At 42.6% G+C, this 24,362-nt stretch overlaps 1 protein-coding gene across 7 annotated transcripts in view; it reads left to right on the top strand.

Annotated features, from left to right (window-relative positions):
• Positions 1–21,498, top strand: part of PLEKHM3 (pleckstrin homology domain containing M3) — a 174,990-nt gene extending 153,492 nt beyond the window's left edge. For 4 of the 7 annotated variants that reach the window (XM_087435717.1, XM_087435718.1, XM_087435719.1 and 1 more), the window contains one exon: positions 15,301–21,498. In XM_087435717.1, the coding sequence (XP_087291843.1) occupies positions 15,301–15,478 (178 nt within the window). In that variant the 3' untranslated portion in view covers positions 15,479–21,498. Of the gene's footprint in view, positions 1–1,499; positions 2,183–15,300 lie in introns of those variants that run through there. The other 3 variants (XR_015553273.1, XR_015553274.1, XM_087435721.1) reach the window with 3 other exon arrangements.
• Positions 21,499–24,362: the final 2,864 nt, after the last annotated feature.

Below are 24,362 nucleotides of genomic sequence, written 5' to 3'. Positions count from 1 at the left end.
ACTTGTTATAAAGCGTGGAGCTTTGGAGCAGCAGACTGAGCATTACTTGCCAGTTTTTCTTTGTGTACAGTAGATGACCATACCCTCCCCTCTTCCAAGAAATAGCGATTGCACGCAGAACTTTAAACTTAGCAGCACCAAACTCTTACCAATTGAGTTGACATACTCTGACACTATTTCCACCCTGCACACTTTTAAAGAACATTTCCTACATCTGTCTAGTGAGAACGAACATTGGCCTCGTGGAAAAGTCCATAACAAGTGAGTTTCTGACAGGGCTTAACCTCTTTTTCATTTTCCAAATCTATTTTGTCGGGTTAGCTCACAGAAAAAGAAGGCCCACCAAAGAACTTAGTCTAAGCCCCACTGCTTTCATCCATCTGGCCAAACTCCAGAAATGTCTGACTTGTGATGAAGAACATGGAGACTCCTCCCAACACACCTGACCTTTTGAATTGGTCTTTGCATTTTTCATTTCCTCGAGATCCACACCACCCTGCCCTGAGGACCTAACCTTGCTGGGGCGTGGACTTGGTTCTTTGCCTTGGTGCTTTCTGCCCTTCTTTAAGCTTCAGCTTCACATGAAGCTTCAGATAGCTAATTGGAGTCAAACTTTACAAAGGTTTGTTTACAAAGAGAGAAAGAAACTGCTTTATTATAAAGTATGGAATTATTTCTTCCCATAGAAGATGCTGAGATGCACAGTTTTTCTCAGCACCACTTCAACAGCCCATTAAGAGCTGTGTTTTCTGTTGCCCCAGTTCCCTTTGATTTGTCCATAGAGGGTGGGTGTGGCTTTGCCTATAGTTGTCGCTTACTTAATCTGCCAGAAAATCATCAAACCCCAGATTTACCAACAACCTTCCAAAGGCTGTTCCATTTCTCTAGGGAGCCACTTATAGTTTGTCTTTCTTTGAAAGAGAATTTCATGTTTAGGCTGGAATTTTTTTGGAGGGTCACGGGAGTAGAACAGAACTCCAGAGGAGAAGGAGAAAGAAGTATTGCCCAGAAGCTGGTCTTTCCTTGCAGCTTCCTATTTATTCAGCCTTTGTTTTTGTGAGTCCTTGCACAAACAGACTGAATACCTGGATTATGCCCTCATCTGGACTCGAATACACATACATTACATACCCTTTTCTCACTAATCAGCCTGACACATTCCTTTGTGGGTAAATGGTTCCAAAACAAACAGTGTCAGTGCACCTAATTAGCAGCGTTGTGGGCTGTGCTTGGCAGTCCTGTGACATCCTGTTCAACAACAGAGAACAGCAGCCTTGGCTAGCTGTGCTTAGGGAGGGAACAGCTTCTCCCAATGCATATACACTCTTTTAATGATATTTCCTTTCTGTGGCTTTTCTTGGAAAGCAGCCACTCAGTGAGTATTGGAATGAGGTATGGGATCCTCAAAACAGCTGGAGGAAATTTGGAGTCTTCTTCATAGGTACTTGTGCTGAGGAACCATTAGTTTCCATCTGCTCATTGTTCTTTTCTCTCTCCAGTATTGAAGAGGGGCCTACTGAGGAACTTTCCCATGGTCCTCTAACGCAGCTGGTGGAGGACAAGACTCCTGCCTGTGTTCTAGAATCATAAACTGACAGAGATAGAAGGGACTGTGGAGACCATTTCGACATTTGGGGGTAGAAAAACTGAAGCCCAGCAAGCTCACAGATTTTTTGAGTGGCAGAAGCAGGGTAGTGATTTGCCAAGATGGAGTTCTGTTCTTCTTAAGCTGTGTGACTGCCTGCTCTTAAATGTATTTATTGTGTCAATGAAGGTTCTTCTTGATAAAAACTTGAGCACAATGCTAGTTTTTTTTGGCTTTTAAACTTTGGTCAAAGAGTAACTTGGTAAATAACATTTCACCTTGGCCTGGTGGCTCCTATATTCACATGTCAAAATGTTTCAGAATGTCTGCTAACACAGACAAGACTTTTGTGAAACCCTCAGAGCTGACCTGACCCTTTATGCCATTAAGTCACTTGATAAATACGGTGCATTTATAAACACAACCCTAGCTGGTGAGGCCGCCATTGTTTTTTGAAGCCATTTGTTCACTTGAATAGATGGCTGTCGTCTCCACCTAGACAAATTTCTTACTAGGCTTCTAGTTAGGTGTCTGGTTAGTACTGTGTTAATCATTTTATCTCTAAGCAGTTCAGACACTTAATTTTTTGTTTTTTTAATAGGGAAATGTTTATCATTGTTTAACTATATTTTAACTTTCTAACTAAAAATTTAATTGACGTTCATTATAGAAAAGTTGAAAAGTACACGAAAGAAAAAATTCTCCATACATATGTATGCATATATATTTTTTAATAAAATTGAGGTCATATTGAATACATAATTTTATATCCAGCTTTTTTATCACATCATATCAGAACCAAGAAAATATCACATTTAATCTATCAACTTTTAGTGGTGGATACTTTTACAGGGAACAGTTTTAATTGGCTCTAAAACCATTAAGATCCATTTAATAAGTAGAGGCAGGCTGGTCCACAGAAAGATCTCTGGGCTAGGAATACAGAAGTCTAGATGTCATTCCTAACTCTGCCACTAATTTGTTATGTGACACTTGACAAGCCACCTCTCTTAGGATTTGCCCACCAGGCAGATGGCACTGTTTTAAGCTCTTACTGACAAAGAAGTAAGAGCTTTACTTCAGATCCATTGCTTAGCATTTTGTATTATTCTATTTGATAGTTTGTCATGATATTTTCAGTGAAGTTGACTGATTTTGATACAATTTACCCAAAGGAGTCAAGATATAAATTCAAATTATGATTCAGTCCACCATTTTGAAATAATGTCAGATGCATGAGGAAATGAACTTTTTCTATTTTGTTCACTGCTCCATCCTCTGCGTCTAGAACAGCACCTAGTAAATGCTCAATAAATAAGTCATGAATGAACAAGAAGTTCACTTTTAGTTTTTCAAATCTGTACTTATTAACATATTTTCTCTTATTTTAAATAGCTTTTAAACTAATTTCAGGGAAATTATCTACTTAAATGTAGACATTACCAAGATTTGTGGCTTTACTGAGTGATAGCTAACATTCTATCATGTTAGGGACAGACGTGTTTAACTGCCTAATGGTGACCATGATGTCAGGAATTTGAGCTTTGCTAAGCTACTCAGATAATTTAATTTTCAAAACATCTTTTAGGTCATTTTTTAGCGTGTGCTTTTTCTTTCCCCGTGGAACTGTAAATAAGTAACCTGAATACACAATAGGGAAGAGAAAGAGTATTTACCTTTCCATACAAAAAATGTTGACTTTTAAGACTGAACAGCATGTTCTGAAATGAACTGTTTTATGCTTTAGAATTACAAAAGGTACAATAGCATCTTGTGGTTTTGTCAGTATACATTTTTGATATTTTGGGACTTTTTCATCCAACTAATTATAGGAGTACAGACAGTAATATCTTGTTCAAGTTGTCTTTAAACATCCTTTTTGTTTTTATTTCAGTGTCTAATGTACATTATCATATCTTTATTAAACCCTTTCAGTATTCCGAATATTAAACCACTCAATGCTGCATCAGGAACATCTACATATGCTATCTATAGCTGCCATTAGTAATCATTCTGTTCAGTCCTGAAGCTTTCAAAGCACTTAAAATAGAGACAAAGGCACAGTCCATAGATGTTCACACTCTGTACAGAAGTTGCTATTTGAACTGAATTATATCAGAACATAGAACTTTTGTAGAGTCAGAGGAGAGCTTGTCAATCGTCTGCCCATCACTCCCACCCCCTGCAACACATACCCCTTTCCCATCTCACCCCACCCCCGTGGAGGCTAGTATCCCCACCCAGCACCACACCCGTGGCTAGTGGGAGATTCAGGATGTTGAATTCCAGTGCAGAGGGTGAGAACTGTCTGCCTCACCCTCTTGTGATAACATTAGTCTGAAATTTGAGGGACCCACAAACCATCCTAGAAGGGCAAAAGACTACTACCTACTGTTAACTAGTCTCAATTACTTCTGGTGATGGTTGGGAAGGGTGCTCACAAAAAGTAATAGGAAGAATTTTGTAACCATTTGATGAGAAAACTGGGAAAGATAGTATTAAAAATGTAGTAATTCATGTGAAAAACAGAAATGGGGGAATTTCCTTTTATAAAACCAATAACATAATAGATTAACTTGCAAATAATGAACCAGTGGCTGATTTAAAGACTGCATTGAGGACATCGGAAGCCACCAACTTGAACTGGTTTAACTTTAACTGAGAGATCCGGTTTGGCCTTGAGAGTTGGGAGGTTGAAGTATCTTAAAACCATTCTTTAAGAGGAGAGTTAACACTTTTTTTCTAGAAAGAGAATCCTTAATGGTGGAGAGAAAGGAAATTTAAATTAAAAAATTTAGCTGGAAAGTAGCTTACATCAATGATTTGAAAGAAAAATTTCAGAATTGAGAATGAAAAGAAACAAGCAAACTTTCCTTGGCAGTGGGGAAGGCGTGGGGGGCAGGGTGGAATGGGGGATAGTGGGGCCTGAGTTAACTTGAGAGGAGAGTGTGGTTTCCAGGTAATGCCTGAAAGAGGCACGAGGCCAGGGATTTGGAGACAGAAATGATGTGATGTCAAAGCAGCAAGCAAAAAAGATGACTTGCCCTTCCCCTGGCTTCCCTGAGAGGTACTTAAGGTACACTGTTTAAAAGAGAGAGACCTACTCGGGGGAACCTTAATACTTGGAAAGTACCTGAGAGCAGCACTTCACCCTTCTTCTCCCGCCTAACCCTACCCCTGAGTTTCTTACCTCAGTTTCTCTCCCTGACGGGTCTAGAGAGCTCACCCAGGCCACGCTCAGAGACTACGAAAGAGGAAAGGCTTAGTTATTAGTTAGCACAGCACGTGGCTCACCAGACCTAAGCTAAGGGCTCCACGGGCTTCCCCCGGTGAGTGGCTGTGGCGTTGCCGTTGAGAGTTTCCTTTGCTGACAGACTACCACCTCTAGCCTTTTCTACCCAATTCCTATCTTATGAATACACGTGGTGTTCAAAGAAATACGATTTTCAGTAACTTTCAAGTGTCTTACATGTCTGTTTATTGCTTCTGGACATAGCATAACTACTTTTACTACTGTGATTATCAGTTCCATCAGCTTTTACTAATATGCAGAGTGGAAACAAAAGTTCCAAGTAATGTTCTCACTGAAAACAGGGGCTGCTCCAACAGGTCTTGTTCACATCTTCTTCCCTCACTCGGTGTTCCTCTACACCAGGTTTTAAGCATGATTGTAGTATTTTCCAAAATAATACATGCTTGGTTCATGCAAAGTAGGATAATTTTACTTATTAAAAGTTTATACATTATTCAACAATTGAACCATGTTTCCTAATTGTATAAACATGTAAACAATCAGTCTATTAGTTTAACCTACCAAATTTGTACAATACCTTTATCACTATATAAAGATGAAAAAAATCTTAGATGTTCAGAATGTCAAATATCTAAAGCCAGGATTAGTCCTTGACCACCTGAGATGTTTATACAGGTGCATCTCATTTTAAATAAATAAATAAAACTATAATATACATTTTTTAAATTAATCATTGATTATATATATTCCAAAATTTTTTTCACTTAACATAAAGATGTCACCCCATAAATTTTCCTAATATATTCAGTACAGAACTTGACCTCTAACGTTGTTTACCTGAAAGGAGACTGTTTTCTACCAGATATAAAAATGTATTAAAAAATACACAGTATAGTGCTGGCATAGGAACAGACGATGGAACACCATTTCAGAAGGTACAGAAATAGACCCAAGTCATATGGGAATTTAGTACATGATAAAGGTGGCACGCAAATTAGTGCAACAAAAGATGGGTCATTCTATAAAAGGAATTGGGAAGGAGACAGCCATTTGGAGAAAGGAAAATAATGCTGGATTTTACCATCCTCCGTACCTCAAGATAAATTCCAGATGGGTTAAGTATTTTAATGGAAAAAATAAACCCATAAAGCACTAGAAGAAAAGATGGGTGAATATTTATATAATCTTAAAGTGGGGAAGGTCTCTCTAAGCTTGACACAAACCCAGAAGCCATGGAAGCAAAATGCCTTTAAATACATTAAAAATGCTTACAATTCTATAGATAAAGGCAAATAAATGTAAACAGGAACTTGGAGAAATAGTTTCAACATGTGACAAAGTATTAATTTCCTGAATGTAAAAAATCTATAAAAGTCATTAGAAAATGGGCAAAGGACATGAACCAATTTACTGAAAAATATGCAGATGTTTTTACATGAACAATAAATACATGAACAACTCCATATTACTCGTAATTAAAGAAAGCAAAATAAATTGAGGTTCTTAAATATCACCTATGAGAAAATATGAACAGATATGAAGTATAAAACCCTATATAAAAACAATTGTTAATATCACTTCCTATTAGTTTGGATTTTTGTTCTAAATATTTAAAACAGCCCTGCTGTCTTTGGAAATGATTGGCCTAGAGCACTGGTTTTCAAGCTTTTATATTCATCAGAATTCTCTGAAGGCCTTGTTAAAACATAGATTGGCAGGCCCTACTCTAGAGTTTACAATTCAGTAAGTCTGGAGTGGGACCCAATCCTTTGCGTTTCTAACAAATTCTCTGGTGACACTGGTTCGGCTGGTCCAAGGACCACACTTTGAAAACCACTGGCCTGGAACACATTGAGTATTAGAAAATTATGTAATACCATCTTGTTAAGAGAGTTGCACTGGTGAAGGAGATAATTAGGAGAACAGTCTAAAATAATGACAAACATTTTGGGTCTTTTATTTGAATGCCTTTCTCCTTCTAAATTTATATCACTAACTTATTTGTAAGCAACTAATCATGCTGTTCATAAATTAGATATGGTTTACCTTCTGAACTTTTCTGCATTTTTCTAATGTACCCATGCTTGAAAATTTCTTTTATTTGGCTCCATTAAGTGTCTTAGTACTTAAGGAACTAAAGTGTAGTATGTTAAATAGAAGTAAGTCCCATTCAGAGTCTTAGATACATACCATCCTCATAATATTTCTTTTAAAGAGGCTTACTTCAAAAACTTGACAGTTACATTTCTCAGTTTTACATGAAAAAGATAGACTGGTGAATCAGTGGGAGTCCATATATAAGCCAAGACTATTTTTTTTTTTATCCACATTGGCCTAATAATATTCTTAATAGTCACTGCCTTTGTCTTAGATGTAGCAAGACATTTCTAAACATTTCATGGGCTCTTAGGTGTTTTCAACTACTTTAGAAATTTTTACAGAAAGCCATTGCTCTTATTTATGGTTCTCTAATGTCTACAATCATAACATATTCTTGCTTTTTCCAGAAATCGTAGAAAATTTTTAAATCCTCCTGCAGTTTCTTTACTTTCTCTATCATTAAACAAGATTTTCCTAAAGTAATCCCAAGAAGAGATGGACATTTGTTTGTTGAACTATATTATGAATTATATTAAGAATTATATTAAATGCCAAGTGAACAATAAAAAAAAAAACTTACAAGTGTCAGAAATATCAGTTTTTCCCTATCCCTAAAAAACTGTTTCATTCAGGTCAAATCTATTACAATTTTGTATGTATGTATATGTACATACATACATACATACATACATACATAATACTGTATGTATATGTACATACAGTATTACTGAGAAGTTCTGTCACCATCCACAGATTAGCAAGAAGCGTTTATTAAACATTTGCACTATAGCGGTGAGTTACTGTCCCCGGTAGGATAGCAAAATTAACAAGTGAATTAATTAACCCTTGTTTACATTCTATTTCAAAGCCAAGATTTTAAGTAAAGCTTTATCAAAGGTATTAGCTGAGCCTGGTTCACAAACTCAGAGTGTAGCAAGACTTGTGAAAGCCAAATAACCTTGTGGGCTGCAATCAGGAAAAACCCTTCCTTAATTAATGCTGGGGATTAAAAGGTAAATAAAAAGATCGTTGCAGGGCATTCCAATTGTTCTTCCCAGATTTGGGTCTTAGCAGGTATTTGGGGATGTGTTGAATAACGTACCAGGACCATGAGGCTAGGACCAGGGGAAGGAGGCCAGATTTCAAGTCAGAAGAGGGGAGTCAAGTCCAGAGCTGATCACCCACTTACTAGTTCTGGGACTAAATAAGCACCAGTTATTTTATTATTTCATTTCATTTCATTTTATTTATTTACTGACTAACATTAAAAATGGAAAAACAAATAGTACCTAGCTCTGAGAGTTATTATAAGGATAATTTATGTAAAAACAGGCAAAGGGCCATACTGATGTTGCCTGATTTAAATGTCTAATATTGATCTTACTGTATTTGCATTTACTGTTCAGAACTATTGGAATAGCTTTACAAACTAGCGTATACATGCCTAAATCTGCCAGACATTTGGCCAAAGGAGCTGGATCCTTTCCAGTCTCATACAATTCCAGTCAAACCATATGGACGCCTTTCTAGCCACCCACACCTCCCTATCCCCAGCCAAATAAAGAAAAAGAAATCACAATGAACAATCCCAAATGTGACAGGCCCAAATGTGGTCCATTCCTCATCTGCAAAGAGCCCGATGGTTCTGTAATCTAACGTTTCCAGACCCTTTGCTCTTCTCCTCCCCATCCCACCTGCTCTCCTGAGCAGAATAGAGGAGATCTGGAGAGGGGTTCTCTGGCAGTTATGGCACAAGGCTGACTGGAGGTGGTGCTCCAGGCGGCGGCTATGAAACCTGGACTCTCCTCAGCCAGCAGCACCAACCACAATCATTTCCTACTGAAATTGTGTGCTAACATCTCTTTAATTTAACCCTCCTGTTTCCCACAAAAGAATGAATGTTAGATTGCAGCATTTGTTTAAATCATGTTTAATTCATTTTACCTCAGCATGTTCAGTAACATGTTCTGTGTATTCTTGTAAACAGCACTCATACGGGTGTAGGTACATACATAGCACACATGCAAGCACAAGTAACATTGCTGATTTCCCGTTTAAGCAAATGATAAGTTGTTTGCTAATATCCGTTTAGTTACACAATAACAGAAGAAAACACCAATATAAAACATGAAAACAGGGGCCAGCCCCGTGGCTTAGCGGTTAAGTGCGTACGCTCTGCTGCTGGCGGCCCGGGTTCGGATCCCGGGCGTGCACCGACCCACCGCTTCTCCCGCCATGCTGAGGCCGTGTCCCACATACAGCAACTAGAAGGATGTGCAGCTACAACATACAACTATCTACTGGGGCTTTGGGGGAAAAAAAAATAAATAAAATTATTAAAACATGAAAACAATCAGGCAGCAACAACTACTCCCTTAGCTGAGAGATTTAAATCGTCGTCTTGGTTTCTTGGAAAAGCCAATAATAGCTAGAGGCCCTGTGGGGCCCTTGACATAGTAGCCGTGCAGCAAACGGCTCTCGCGTGATTGATAACATGCACTTATTTCTGCACCCACCCTGTTCATTGTGGGCTCTGCAGAGTGGAATCACCAAAGTTCTGCCCTGCTCTGTGGGTCTGTCCTTTCGCTTGTCAGAGATCCAACCAAATTCAAGCCTGAATTTCAATCCTAGTGAAGTATCTGAGGTCATCGCCTGAGCCAAAAATAAAAATGCAGCAGGAGAAGAACCCAACATGAGCAGAGCAGAAGCATTTCAGTGACCTCAACTTGGGGCAGGGGCCTTTAGCAGCTTCCTGTGATCTCCCTGTGTGCAGCTAGAATCTGGAAGGACGCAGACAAAGCCGTCGAGCCTGTCTGGAATTGGTCTCACATCATCAGCATTCCAGAACAGGATACTGTCTGCAGCCAGGAATTCTTGTTTCTTTGCCATAATATTTGAAAAGCAAACCTTTTTCCCTACATATGTTTAGTTCTGTTAGTTCGTAGCAGACTAGTTTTCTTGGTTTTGATAGCTGTAATAAGAACTAATTGTGTCTGTCCAATCTCTTGGCAATTAACTATTAGATTTCTAAGTTATGACCTCTCCTTCACTTGCCGTAGGTCAGTAAGCTAATTTTTAGGTCCAAGACTGTTCATAAAACACATAGTCTCATTCTATGGTACCTTTACTAAGACAGAATGAGATATGTGTTGCCCCCAAATGGTGGAGATGTTCCCCTGCCCTGACCCCAAGGAAGGGGCCCAGTTTGCCAGGGCACACATGGATAATTAAGGGCACTGCCCCCTAGAGTGTCTGCAGAAGCAGAACTTGAGTTCTTCCTTCCTTGTCCCACATTCTACTGTGCATCCAGTGCTGATATGCACCTGGTTCACTCCAATGTGGCTGTGCCAATGATGAAAACACAGAAATACTTCCATACAGGGTGGTAAATGACTGCTGCCTCTAGCCAGCCCCTACCCCCAAAAAACAAAACACCCAGAACGTTTAACAATTCTAGTTTTCTTCTTGGGGAGAGGGAATGCTGGTAAGGGTTGGGAGAAGGCTTAGAAAGGAATCTTTAATGTTTAATTGAAATTTTATGATATAGAGGCAGAATCAGCTCCTTTTGGCCAGATTTCTGATAATCAGAGCTGTATATACTAGTTCATATAAGCTATTTCATAGCTTGATTAATCAATGCAAATCAATGCAAATAAAATGTAAAGTAATGCTCTCCACTTTAAGGCTCATCTCATTCGGTCCCAGCTTGTCAGTCTGAGACTTTCCAAAGAGGGGCCAGCAAGGCTACATTCCCACTCATTCATCCACAGACCTTGGGGCAAGAAAATTTGCAAAGAAGAGGATAAAATCCAGAGTAGCCTTTTTCCCCCTGCACAAAATCTGCAAGTTGTAAGGAACTTTAGATACCATCTAATCCAACCTTCTCTTTTACCTCTGTGGAGAGCAAGGTTCAGAGATGAAGTAACTTAGCCAAGACCCCAGTGATACTAGGGCCAACCCGGACTAAGAACTCAGGGTTCCTCACTCTAGGTAAGCTCTCCCCTCTGCAGTAAGTGGCCTCACTGATATTTACTGGTCTCCTTTTCATTGCAGCAGTTGCTTAAATCTAATTGCTTCACAGTTTAGTAAAAGCGATTTATTTTATGGAGCAAATACAAACAATTTTGGTTTTGAGTCACAAGATGGCCTACATAGGGTATGAAGAGGCAAAGAACAGAGAAACAGAGAAAAAGCCCAGAGGTTCTTGGCCAAGGAGCAAATAAATGCAACTGAGGGCCAACCATCAAGATGGCTTTTGGGGACGACTGAAGAGTGGGAGTGAGTTGATAGAAAGTTAAGGCTTACTAAGCATTGCACAGATTGAGTCATGTGCATTGGCTTCTTAAATGATGTTCTAAATTAACTTTAGAAGCCACAGGACAGTCAGTGCTAGTGAGTTTCAGCTATTTTAATCAAATTGTGTATTAAAAATATATATCTGTGAAAATGATATCCATAAGTACACTATGCTAGACCTTATTGCTTGGTATAAGCCAGAAGGTGACACTTGCAAATCCGACCTGGAGAGGGCGCTATTTAAGTGCTCCCTGGGTTCCCCTTTATGATGCCTTCTCCAGATAGGTCAATGGTTCTCAGCTGGGAAGATCTCCCTGCCCAACTCCCAGGGGACATTTGGACATTTGGCAATATCTGGAGATATTGTTGGTTGTCACAACTTGGGGGGCCGGGGAGGTTGCTACTACCATCTAGTGGGTAGAGGACAGGGATGCTGCCAAACATCCTACAGTGCACAGGACAACCCCCTACAACAAAGAACTATCTGGCTCAAAATGTCAATAGTGCCGAGGTTGAGATCCCTGGATTAAGTGAAGCAATGGATGTTTTCAGGAAAAACCCAATGGATGGCTTTGGTCAATAACAAATACATCTCCATGCAGTTGCATTCTCCATGACACCAGGCAGGGAGGACATGCAGTCTTTGTTCTCTGTGGTGTACAGCAACAACCAAAAAGCCATGAGCTGCTAATTGCTGGGCCTGGGTGACTGACTCAGAAATGAAGATGCTGGCTGTCATTTGATTCATCACTCAGGAACACCGAATGGACACCCCTGTTTCATTACGTGGTGCAGTGTTCTGCACAGATGATTACACTGGTAGATTTGCCTTATATAAAAGACATCTTCCTGAGAAGTTGTGTTTGTTAAATCATATTTTAAATATAGTCAGAAAATTCAGCAAACTCTAAGGAGCCAGTGAATCTTTTTAAAGTGAAAGGTCCTTTTTAATAAAGTCCTATTCTCAAAAAGGAGCATACCTATATATTGCATTTTTTAATGTAAATACTTTCTTTTTACTGCACATTACATTTTTATTACAGAGCTCCATAACTTTTATGTAGGAAACAATTTCTCTTCCTGCTTTTCCTTTAAAGAAAAAACCAGGGGGAAAATTAACAATAGATTCTCTGAATTTGGTAAGGTCATTGATCAGTCTATCCATTACACAAGTTCAAAAGATACCTGCTGGATTACAAATTATTAGAATATAGGACTTGCTTCTATTTTTAAATCATTAATTTTTTATCTCAGAGTTTTTTCAGTTGCTGACCTTTGGCTGGAAAGAACAGGTGTCCTCAGTCCCTCCTTCACCCCATGGGTGATTGTTGCACCAGAAATATCCGATAAGACTCAACCTCCTCACTCACCTGGGGAGACTGGTATCAGCAGAGATAAGGGAGTGGTCCTGAAGGAAGCCAGTGGTTTTCTGCTTATCAGCCACTGCCCAGGGCAACATCCCTGGCTGTATAAATCACTGACTAACTCAGCAGGGCAAAGCAGGCAAGAAGGAGGAAATTTATTTGATAAAGCCACGTGTCACCTTAGTGATAGGAGGTTACAGAGGTGTGACCCAGCTGGGACAAAGCCACTGCCACTGGGGAGGATCCAGCTCAGAGAGGCACTAGGAGACCTGGGTCTGACCTTCATCCCCACTGGAAGGAGGAGCTGAGGGCATGGGGATCTTACAGATGCCCTACCATGTCGACTACCCTGGCCAGTGTAGCTCCAGTGTCAAGAAGGCAGGTACTGGAGCCCCCATGAGAGATGGTGTCATGCTCACCTGCTCTTTAGAGCACTTTCCCTGCACGAAGGCGTGAGCTGCTCCCACTCAGACGACCACACCACAGTAAGAGCCTTGGCAAGGCTGCCTGGAGTCCGGGGTTCTAGTCACAACCCTGTCTTTAACTCACTGTGTCCTCAGGAGGCAATCACTAGCCCTCTCGGAACCTTCGTTTTCTTATGTGTGAAGTGAGGGGGTTGATCAAGATGTCCTCCGGTCACCGTGGTGGCATAGGTGAAATCAGGCTGAAGTGAAGATTTGGAGAAAGGCAGCAGGCAGCTGCTTACACTGGAAGGAGCAGTCTTAGCTGTATTACTGAGCACTTAGTGTGTGCCAGGAACTGTGCTAATGCTTTATCCATTATCTCATTTGAGCCTCACAACACCTTTGTGAGGTGCATGTTAATGGAAACTCCACTTAGCAGATAAGGCAATTGAAGCTCAGAGAGGTGAAGTAACTTGCTCAAGGCCCTTGTCTTAGTGTGCTCAGGCTGTCATACAAAATACCACAGACTGGGGGCTTAGACAGCAAGTGTCTATTTCTTATAGTTCTGGAGGCTGGAAATCCCAGACTGGGGTCCAGCAGGGCTTCGGTCCTGGGAAGTGCTCTCTTCCTGGCTCAAAGACAGCCGCCTTCTTGCTGCAGTTTTTACACAGCCTTTCTTTCCTCTGAGTACATGCAGTGGGGGAGAAAGAGAGGAGCTCTCTGTCATCTCTTCTGATAAGGACACTAAACCTATCAGATCAGGGCCCACCCTTGTGACCTCCTTTAACCTTAATTACTTCCTAAAGACCCTATCTCCAAATATAGTGAAATTGGGGGTTAAGCCTTCAACAGAAGAATCTAGCGGGGGACACAATTCAGTCCATAGCAGTCATACCGCCAGAACGTGATTTGAAAGTGGGATCTGAAGTCAGGTCATCTCACTGCCTGCTGTTCTAACCACGGCTACGCCACCCTTGGCCCAGGGAACTGAGCTGGGCATAGACTGCTGGGTGCAGTGAAGCCTCTGTCTTTCGGTCTCTCTGCTGGTAGATATAGCCCCTTCCCCAGTGTCTCTCCCTCCAATTCAGGGCCTTCTCTCCTGGGTATGAGGCTGCATGGGAAGATCCTCCTTTGACCAAACTTTCTGAATCTTGAATGGTGCCTGGGGTGAGGCAGTGGTAGGCTAGGGAATGGTGCCCCAAAAACTATCCTACGCCCAGGACTGAAACTCAAGATATTCTAGGAAAAGCAAAAGAAGCATAAGGCTGAGCCCCAAGGACTGGTTCCTTCGTAGCCATCTTTGAACCTGGTCCAGTGCTGGACCTCCATGGATCTTGCTAGTTGAAACAAAATTATGCAGGCCCAATTCCCTGGGCTCCTGGGATGAGGTAATAGTCGCTTGTCACTCATGTATGGAAGGACGAGAACTTAATCCACATTGGAAGCCACCCACTGAAGCAGCTACAGTTGTGCTTGTCAGTTACTTGTTATTAAAGACTTTGCAGTAAAAACAAGCCATTTAGACTCCTGTACAGGCTTCCAGCAAGCCAAACAACAAACTAGTCACTCATCTGGAATGTCTCCTCTCTACAAATTACACGATCTGTGTGTTGTTTTAAAAATATACTTTCTTCCCCACTCTCTCATGCTTGTCTGTTCCCACGTGGGTTATAAAGATAGACTTATAAAGGTGGGGAGTTTTCCTAATTTTTAAGAAACTCAAAAGAACAAGAGACCACAGGATATCATTCAGAAAATGAAAATGTGTCATTTTACCTTTCCAAACAGTCAGTTAAAGGCAAAGAGTAACAGGGAAGCACTTAGCTCCTGTTAGCTCAAGTGGAAAGCTGCGTTTCCACAGCGGTTAGCGCTGGGCTTGTCACCAGCGCTCCCAGTGTTTTCTGCTGGCAGGGCACTGCCCTCCCACTTCCTGTCGCCTCACCCTGGACTTACCACCCACACTTCTTTCTCAGTAGAGAGGAAACAGAGCTTCTAGAGCTCCGTCCGTCCGTCGTCACCATGACCAGAGCTGCTCAGTGGCTGCTGGCTCCCTTCCCCCGTAAGTTATAAGTCTCTCCTCAGCTAGTGCTAATCAGAAAAAAATGTTTTCAAGTGAAATTCAACCTTGAGCACTTTAGAAAAGGGAAGAGCCCATTTCTATGAATCATTTCTCTTTGCAGTGGCAGGACTGTCTGGAATAAAATGTCGTGCCCCTAGCTGCACAGAGGCCACTGGACAGCAGGCTTTTGTCTTGTTCATTTCAACCTTGCTCATCATGTCCATGGTTGGCTTTTGCAGGTGTGAAAGCTGTGGAGCCGTTTTCCATTCTGAATGCAAAGAAAAGTCTGTCCCCTGCCCGAGGTGTGTCCGCCGAGAGCTGCAGAAGAAGCAGAAGTCTTTCTGGCGGAGGCTGAATATGGATGAGAGCCTGGAGGAGGCTTGCAACATGTTTGAGCTGTCCTACCAGAACACCTGACTCAGCAGGAGCCCGAGGCCAGGGACTGACCTCTGGATGACCCGTCAGCCCCAGTGGCTCCCTAACAAGCCAGTTAGACCCCTTTGGGAGAAGAGTTATGTCTCATCTTTAGCTAGATATAGACATACATTTATATGTACACACATGCATACCTATACGTCCTGTGCGTATGTTCTGTAGAAAGTCGTTGTCTAAAAGGTCCATGCAGCCTCTGTGGCTCAAACAGTTACCAATAGCTGAATTATACTTAGCCATGAATTTCAGCTGCTTGCTCCCTAGCAAAATGTGGTTTACACACAAAGCTTTATAGTTTAGACTTTTTTTTTGGCTCTCGGGGGCTGTTTTATTAAACAGGACCCAGGAGAAAACATGTCCTACAGAACAGCAGCACTTCAGGTTATTTTGTGTTATTTATTTTTAGCCTTCACAGAGGATGAGGTACCTGAGACAAGCGCCCATCATCATCTGTTTCATAAGAAAATCTTCACAACATAGGAGATGCCTCCTGGACCCTTCCCTGGGTCTCTCCCCTCGGTTTCTTCTGCAGAGGTGGTTTCTAAGCCAAGCGGCTTGGGAATCAGCAATGCACGCACCCTTGGACAGGAAGCACGTGCCCTGATTTACCAGGAGAGCTGGTTCTGGTTTGCGAGTTCATCAAAGAAAGTTCCTCCTGAGAAAAGAAGAGAACTCAGTGACCAGTAACTACATGTCGGCAGCCTTTTTGTTGGTACAAATCCCATCACCCACCCAAGGATGCGACGCTCCACCATATTGACAGGTTGCGAACATGGCTCTCTTAAGAGCTGTTTTCCAGGGGTTTCGTGGTGATATTTATGATTGTTTAATGGTCCTGGCCTGAGGAAATTTCCTAGCATTGTTTTTCAATGTTTGGGTTTGTAGACTGGTAGGCAGAGTATGTAGTGCATACATTCCAAGAGACAGTCTTCAATTTCTTTTCACAGAATCCTGTGTAGGCAATTCCTACTAATTCATTTTAAATGTTTTATTTCTCATTGTTCTTCATTGCACTTGCATTTTGACCTTTAATTTGTCATTTTAACCAGTTCTACTTTCATATTTTTTTAATTGTTTAAAAAATCAAAGTAACATGGAACTCCAAAATACCAACTTTAGACTATTAAGAAAATACCAAACTTACAAATATAATTAATGAATTAAACCTAATATTGTTTAAATATATATACACACACACATATATAATTGCCTCGTTAAAGTAAAAAAAAAAAGTGCTAAAATAATATCATAGGAATAAGAAATATAATGAATTGCTTCACCCTCAGCAGGGTAATGTTGTCCCATGCAATCCCCTTTTAAGAGCCAGCATAGCAGCCGCTGTGATGGAAAGGGCAGGTGGGGTGAGGCTGGGATCATGGCTCACATTCCTTCCACCTTATCTCTTCCCAGAACAGAAAAATAAGCTTATACTGAAGCAATTCTTAGTGGACTGTATGAGAAGATTCTGTGTGTTTCTACTGAGCAGATGCCTTCAATGCCTTCCTGGTTTAGTAGTTTCACTACTCTTAGGATGGAGAATCAGTGGCTCCCAAAGGACACGGTACATTTACCCCACTGCTCCTTGCCCCCACACTATGCTCCCCCAGATCCCAACTCATGATACTCCGTCCGTGTAGAGATGTGACGTTTCAGACTTTTGTGCAGAAAGTTAGGCATAAGCATTTCACCTCTCAACTCACGCCGGTCCCTTTGACCCCAGACCACACATTTCAACTGAAGAGCTTGGCACCACAGACGCATTGATTTTCTGATTCGACAGGAGCTGTAACCAAGGCCTGACAGGCCCATTCATGAGACGCCTCACCGTGCCTTTACTCTTGGAAAACAGGTTGCCTTTCCCCTACTCTCGTTACAGAGAACGTGTGCACTAAAGAAAAGGGGGGCAATCTTAAACAAGTGCTTGGCAAACAGGCAAACAGATTTGGTCGTCTCTTCTTCCCTCCTCTCCTTCATGAAATACAGTATTTATATTTTCCAGCCTTGGAGAAGAGAGAACAGGATCTTTCACAAGAGAATTACAGACCTGCTTATTATAAAACAGATGTGCTCCGATGGCAAAGTGCCTTTTCCCTCCGCCCCAGCTCCCAGCCACCAAAGCTTGCTCTGCCTTCCCTATAATTAATGTACCGTGATTCCAGCTCTCAGCAGCCACCCCAGCGCTCTGCACTGGAGGCTGACGTGCAGGGCCGTCTCCTCCCCTTCAGGCACGTTTGGTCTGTGTACAGAACTTCCTGCCCCAACTCCCAGGCACCCAGAGTCAGACCTGCCATGAGTCGGGGTGAAATTCTGGACCCTGTTCTAAAGGTCTTTGTTTCCACCAATGCCCAGTTAGAGGGTCCTGCTAACTATGAGCAGTCCCTGCTACCCAGAACCGGAACTGGACCCCAGCTGTGCTGTTTTCTCTCCTTTTTGTACATCCCTGACAGCCTGCTGGTGCTGGCCGCAGGCCTACACAACCTTCAGCACCACCACCAAAAGCTGATAGGACAGAGCAGAGCTGGCTTAGGAGTTGGGTCAGCCATGAGAATTCAAAATTGTTGTTTTCAGCCCAGAATGCCTTAGAGCACATGAACGCCCTTACTGTTTTCAACCCTAACAGATTACCTGGTACACTATTAGGTAATTGTTCCACTGCTTAGAAACTGTCGAAACAAAAGCAAATCTGTGGATTACCACCTGCTTAAGACCAAGCTAATACCTGCTTTCCCTCATGTTCCGTTTTTCATCCCATATTAAATATCTTGCACATAAAGCACATGAGAAAATGGCCAATTAATCTTCTAGAGCTGGCAGCCGACTCAGAGGACCCTCTCTTCACTTGAAATGCCCATTCCCTGGTGTATCACTTAAGGAAATCCCTCCTAACAGTGCCAGAAACTCATTTGAGACAGTCCAACCTGGTGAAGTGTTGGCATCTAAGCCACAGTAGAGAAGCCAGTTCCTAAAATAGACCCCGGTCTGCACCACAGCAGGAAGGCCACAAAGTACCTAAAAAGCAGTAGATGGGAATGGCAGCCATGTTCTTCCAGGGCTGCTTTCTCCCAAAGCTGGAAACCTCTTTATGTGAAAACCATGTAAAATCTCATCTTCCCCTTTGCTTCGCCACCTCTCCAGGGGACTGCATGAGAGTCATTTTCACGTCTGCAGCACTGAAGACTAATCTCTTCAGGAGCTTTAATATTTGATTAGCCAAGAAGGTAATCGCTTTTTTTTTTTTTTAAAGATTTTATTTATTTATTTTTCCCCAAAGCCCCAGTAGATAGTTGTGTGTCATAGCTGCACATCCTTCTAGTTGCTGTATGTGGGACGCGGCCTCAGCATGGCCGGAGAAGCAGCGCGTCGGTGCGAGCCCGGGATCCGAACCCGGGTCGCCAGCAGTGGAGCGCGCTCACTTAACCACCAAGCCACGGGGCCGGCCCGGTAATCACTTTTTGATTCTCCTAGACTAGGCCTCCAACAAGAGGGAATATCACTAGTGCTTGGGATTTGTGGTTTCCAACCAGTGCAGTGGTATCCTTCAGTCTCCTGCAAAGGGCTGAGCCATGAAGTCCTTCCAGCTGCATTGAGAACAGAGCTGTTCTTGTGGCTCTAGCTGCCCAGGCAGGCTTTGCTAAGCTGGAGTGAGTCCCCTTGGATGTGGTCTGGCCTGTTTTTATGTCTGCATATGGACACACTGAACAATACAGTGGATAGTTTCTTCCGTGCCTGTTCAAAAAGGCTTGGCTTCCAAACCTGTGGGCTTGTTCTCTACCCACTGGCCAGAAGAGGCCATGTGTAAATTACTGATCAGGGTGCCACACCAGACACTTTCTGCCAAGAGAGGCATTATCTGAGAAGCAGAGACACACTCTGCTCCTAGTTTAGGGTGAAGCCATGCTGCTGCTTGTAGGTTTGGGCAGAATTATTCATCTGCGCTGATCTGCCGCTGATTTGTTGAAATAACTGGATTCTGAAGTAAATCTTCAGCTCCTAACTCAAATGCTGCCCGGAGTCAACACAAAGGTTATATTATTTTATTTTTTACTTCTCCCAGTAAAGAGAGATGCATGCACTTTCCCCTTATTTCTTGAGTTTTCTGTCTCACTCCTTTTCTTATTATAAGATAATGTGGAAAAGTACAGAATCTGGGGCAAGGCTGAAGGAAACAAGCACCTCGCGCCTGGCAAGCATGGAGTCAGTGGGAGCACTGTCTGTTCTCTCCTTGGCCCTTGTTAACCACCTGAGTCCAGTAGAACTGGCTGCTCGAGGCCGAGCAGTGACGGGTGAGGGACCTGCTCGGTGGACCTAAAGACCGGTGTGGATTCCCATCACATGGGACACATGTGGACGGTCAAGTCCCCGTACCCCAGTCCTTGTTAAACTCCAGGTAGAAGTCACAGTGACCTAAGCACACCCTAACTGTCAGGAGTCTCCTTCAAGATGGGTTCCAAATGATCCTGCTAGGTGGCACTGCCCTTGTACAGTGGCCTCCGATGTGACAGAAGGCTCTGTTAAACTCAGTGAGGAGACAGTTGCTGTCTTGCTTTGCTTCCTCCCTGTGGAAAGAGAAGCTGTCTCGTTAGCAAGGTCTGGAGTGAAGCCAGTTGTTACCCAGGTAAAAGATGCAGATGCCCACAGTGACCCAGCACAGTGGAGGTTCCCTGCTACTGGCCGTAGAGCTGAAAACCAGTGTCTGTCCCTTCCCCTGGATCTTCCTTGCCCTTAGTCCTGAACCCTGGCCCAGATTCAGGCCTCATGGCTGGTAAACTGGCTAGTGGACAGCTGGGCCTGTGGCTCCTTCTCCTTATTGGCACCCCATTTGTTCTCTCCCTGTAGGAGTGCCTTACAGTGCTGCCTAGCACTTCTAGTCCAGTCTGTTGACCCACTTGGAGCCTGCAGCGCCCTTTGCCTAAAGACGGATCACTTTGCTTCTTCCCTGCTGGCTGCTCTTTATACAGATGCACTTGAAGCCAGCATGCTCCACGTGCACGTCACACCCTCACCTTTGCCTAACCTGGTGCCTTAACCTCAAGAGTCAAAGGATTCCTGTTGGAGACACGTCATTCAGGTAGAAACATTGGCTTCTTGGCTCCATTACACTTTTACCAGGAAATACAAAAGATACAATTTTTTAACTTTGGTTTATGCCGTTTTTTAATCACTCTTTTCGTTGTTTGCTTGCTTGCTTTCATTATCCAAACTCAGGAATGTCATGATGTCACCAAGGCCAATGGATAGAGAAATGACATCAGTTATCCAGATCTGAATCTGTAAAGTCAGTGAATTTAGCCTTTCTCAGGTTAAAAAATTACACAAACACAAGAATCTTCTTTTCTTTTATGTATGAAGGTTTTCAGTTTATTTTGCCACCTGTTTTCCAAGTGGGGAGTGGGAAGCCTCTTGGATAAATTGTGATAAAAATGTTTCTGTGTGGCGTGGGCAGTCCACTGAGCTATTAAATTAGGCTTCCACTGCTGGAGGCCTAGGTTCTGAATGTGGTCACCTACCAGAATCTTAGTGAATAGCCAATAGCCTACTGTAGAAGATTTAAGAAAACACATCTGTCTTTAAGGAACGGCAAAAGGAAGGAAATGCTTAGGTTGCAAAATAAGAGTATTGAACCTGGTGATATGGAAGACTTCTGCACAACTTGTTCTTTTGCTCCTGGGTCAGATCAGTGTCGTTTTCCCTTATTTCTGCTCGTGCAGTACAGAATTGACTAAAATCTGGGGTTTGGGCTATTATTTCACTCTGTGTTGAGCTATTTGTAATAGCTAATGTGTTACCTTGTATTGTTTCTGTTTTCTAGATTTTATTGCCTTTTGTTTTGGCATAACTTATTTTTGTTTACATCATTTTTTACATATCAGTAACTGTAATAATATAAAATGAAGTTGTATTGTTGACAAGACCCCTAGTTTTTGTGGTCATCTGTCATATAATTTAAGTGCACCAGTTCCTAATGTATAAAGTTAGCTCTCCCTCAATAAACAACACAGAAAGTGCTTTCTCTTCTCGTAATGACTTCATTACAGTACTATTTTTGGAGGAGTGGTGAAAGCCCAAGATGAGCCTTGGATGTTAATTCAAAGTCAAGATTTGCACTTTATTGAAAGTGAGCTACTAGGACTTTAAAATATCTCTTAAGATTAATCTTACAGGTAGACTTTGGTGTTTTCCAAATTCATCAACCTACAGTATTCTCATCAGCTCTTCCTACGCTTGTGAAAAATGCAGTATAACTTTTTTAAAGATGCAGATGTAGTGTTATGGGCCTTATTTGCTGGATCAGGGCATGATTTCTTTCAGTTCTGAGACACACCTGCCAAAGCTCATGTGTGGAATGTCCTCCCCAAAGCTCTTCCCCAAACCTTTTGCCCTGGATCCATCTCGCCACTGTGCTCTCCAAATTAGATGGACAAGTGGCAGGCAGTAGGCCACTAGGCAAGGGTGCTAGTCGTTCCTGAAGACCATATTTTGGGAACAGAGAAGGAGAAATAAAGATTCGGTGTTTCTGTGAGAGAGAGCAGCTCCTGGGAGTTGTGAAGGGGTTGGAAATACCTGCACTGTTTCCCTGGGCTGCCTTGGTCCTTCCAGCAGCAAGGCCATGAGGGGCAGCAGCTGTCCACCATTTACACTCACTTTCTCAAAAAAAGACGTTGAAGAGACTAGAAAAGGTGCTTCTGGTTAAACATTTACCCAAGGTGAACCCTGAGCCTCGCTCCCTAAGACACACCTAAACAAGTTCATGCCCAGCCTCTCCTCCTCCACCCTCCGGAAACCAGTTGGGGCTCACACCCATTCTGTTCAAGGAACAACTGGACTTCATCCTCACAAGAAACCTGCCATAATCCACAATGAAAAGAAACCAGTTAATGTTTCACTGAATCAAGCTGGACCCATGATGTAGTCAGACCCCAGATTCATCTGACTCACAGGACAAACTGGAATGGCTGGATAACTCCAGAAGTCTGGCATTATCAAGGAGAAGATGATACGCAAAGATGTTTCCAGTTGGGTGGAAAGAGACACCATTTTGTTCATCTCTCGCACCCTCAGGAGATGGTGACTAGAATCTCCCTTAACTGTTCCCCTGCCCTGTCCTTTGTTGATGGCTTTAATCGGTGGTCCCCACATTAGAAACACAAAAACAAAAGCAAGATGTCAGGACTCCGTCACAGACAACTGAACTGGAATCTCTCTGGATGGGACCTGAGTGTCTGTGTTTCTTAAAACTCCCTGGGGGATTCCCATGCGTCCTGAGAGTTAAGAACCACCAGATCAAATGAAGCAAGTTACCCTGAAATAAACATTTGCTTGGCACACGGTGGTCCACAGCAAGAATGATGTCAAAAGGATGCAGAGGGGCTGAACAGCCTTAGTGGCCCTCCCGCTAACAGCTGCTTCCTCCCCTCTTCCCACAGACACAGCACTTCGGAACTTGTGTTCATGGACTGCGATCATCTCCATAAACCTTTTCTCTACACCCCTTCACTTTCGTCCAGGTGTGGTTAGCTTCTGCTTATCCAATATATGCCATTGCCAGACAGCCTGGTGAATGGAAGTGGCCTGGTCACAGCCACAGGTGACTAAGCTGGCTGACAAACCTGTCCTCTCTCTTCCGTTTGTTCATTCTTTCTGCTTATCCTGCAGTCATCCTCAAATGCATTCATGTGAGCATCCACTCCCAGCTCAGGCCCATCCAACGAACAGGAACCTCATCACTGTGGACACTGGTGTTTAAAATGGAAAATCACTAGGTGCTTCTTGCCCAGAAGGGCCTGGGAAATTCAGGAAATCTTGAGCTGTGTTCAGATTTGCCTTGTTCAGTAGAAGAACTAGACTTTGAAGTGAACCAGAGTAATTCCAAATCCAGGCACCTGTTGAAGTGATGATCTTCAGCATCCACTGCGAGTCGCCGGTAAGTGGAAACTCAGAACGACAAGACTTCTTACCCTCTCCTCCCTTTATGGAGTCAGTAACTTGAGTGACGACAGGCATTCTTCACTGATGGAGCACTTTTCCAAAGGAATCCAAGTCTCTTATGAAAGCTATGATCTCCTCCATGCCTACAATGCTTGCCACATGGGGAACCCCCACAGCAGCAATGACTTTATTCAGAATCACCATGGGAAGCTAGTAGTGCCAAGGGGCAGGAATGCAACTAGAAACTTGAACTTGAGTCTACCAGGGCCTCATCTGGGACTTGTTCTAAAGTAGTATCGTTAGAAACTACCTTTCTGACTGGGAAAAAAATGTTTTAAATTTATTTTTATTAGTGTACTGGATTCTTATTGGAGCAGAGGATTCTCCCCCACCCCCCATCCCAATGGTATGTAATACCCAGGAAGCCCAAGGCAAAACACACCCAGCAGAAAGATATAGTTTATTCTCCCGTTTACATCTATTCCTTCGTAGCTTGGGCAGACAAGTCCAGTAGGAAGGACAAATTGTTCCTGTAGCTGAGCATACAGAAATTCTGACGTGTGCAGTGACTCCCAGTTCACCTGGACAATAGGGAGAGTCTTCACTCCTCCACCTTTTTTCATATTCCTCCCTTAAGGTCTATTGGTTTTAAGCAAATCAGCTAGAGTTCATGAGTTTATACAGTATTTCAGATCCTGCCATACAATCTCAGGCAGCTGTTTGTCTGGGCGAAAGTCCTCTGTCTTTTGTCCAGACAGACTGACAGGAGAGTCACTTTCAGTGACTTCCATGCTCTCTCAGCATAGTCTGCTGTTCTGAAGCTGAAGAGCTGCTATTAGCACAGTCATTTTTTCAAATGAACGTTGAGCTAAATTATCTCAAATGTATGAAGGAACATCTCCCACTGTTGTGGAAAATTACTTCCCAAATTACAAGACTATAC

The sequence above is a fragment of the Ceratotherium simum genome, chromosome 9 (assembly GCF_057802395.1).
Source record: "Ceratotherium simum simum isolate JZ-2026a chromosome 9, ASM5780239v1, whole genome shotgun sequence".
NCBI lineage: Eukaryota > Metazoa > Chordata > Mammalia > Perissodactyla > Rhinocerotidae > Ceratotherium > Ceratotherium simum.
This window is presented reverse-complemented; position numbering and strand designations above follow the sequence as displayed.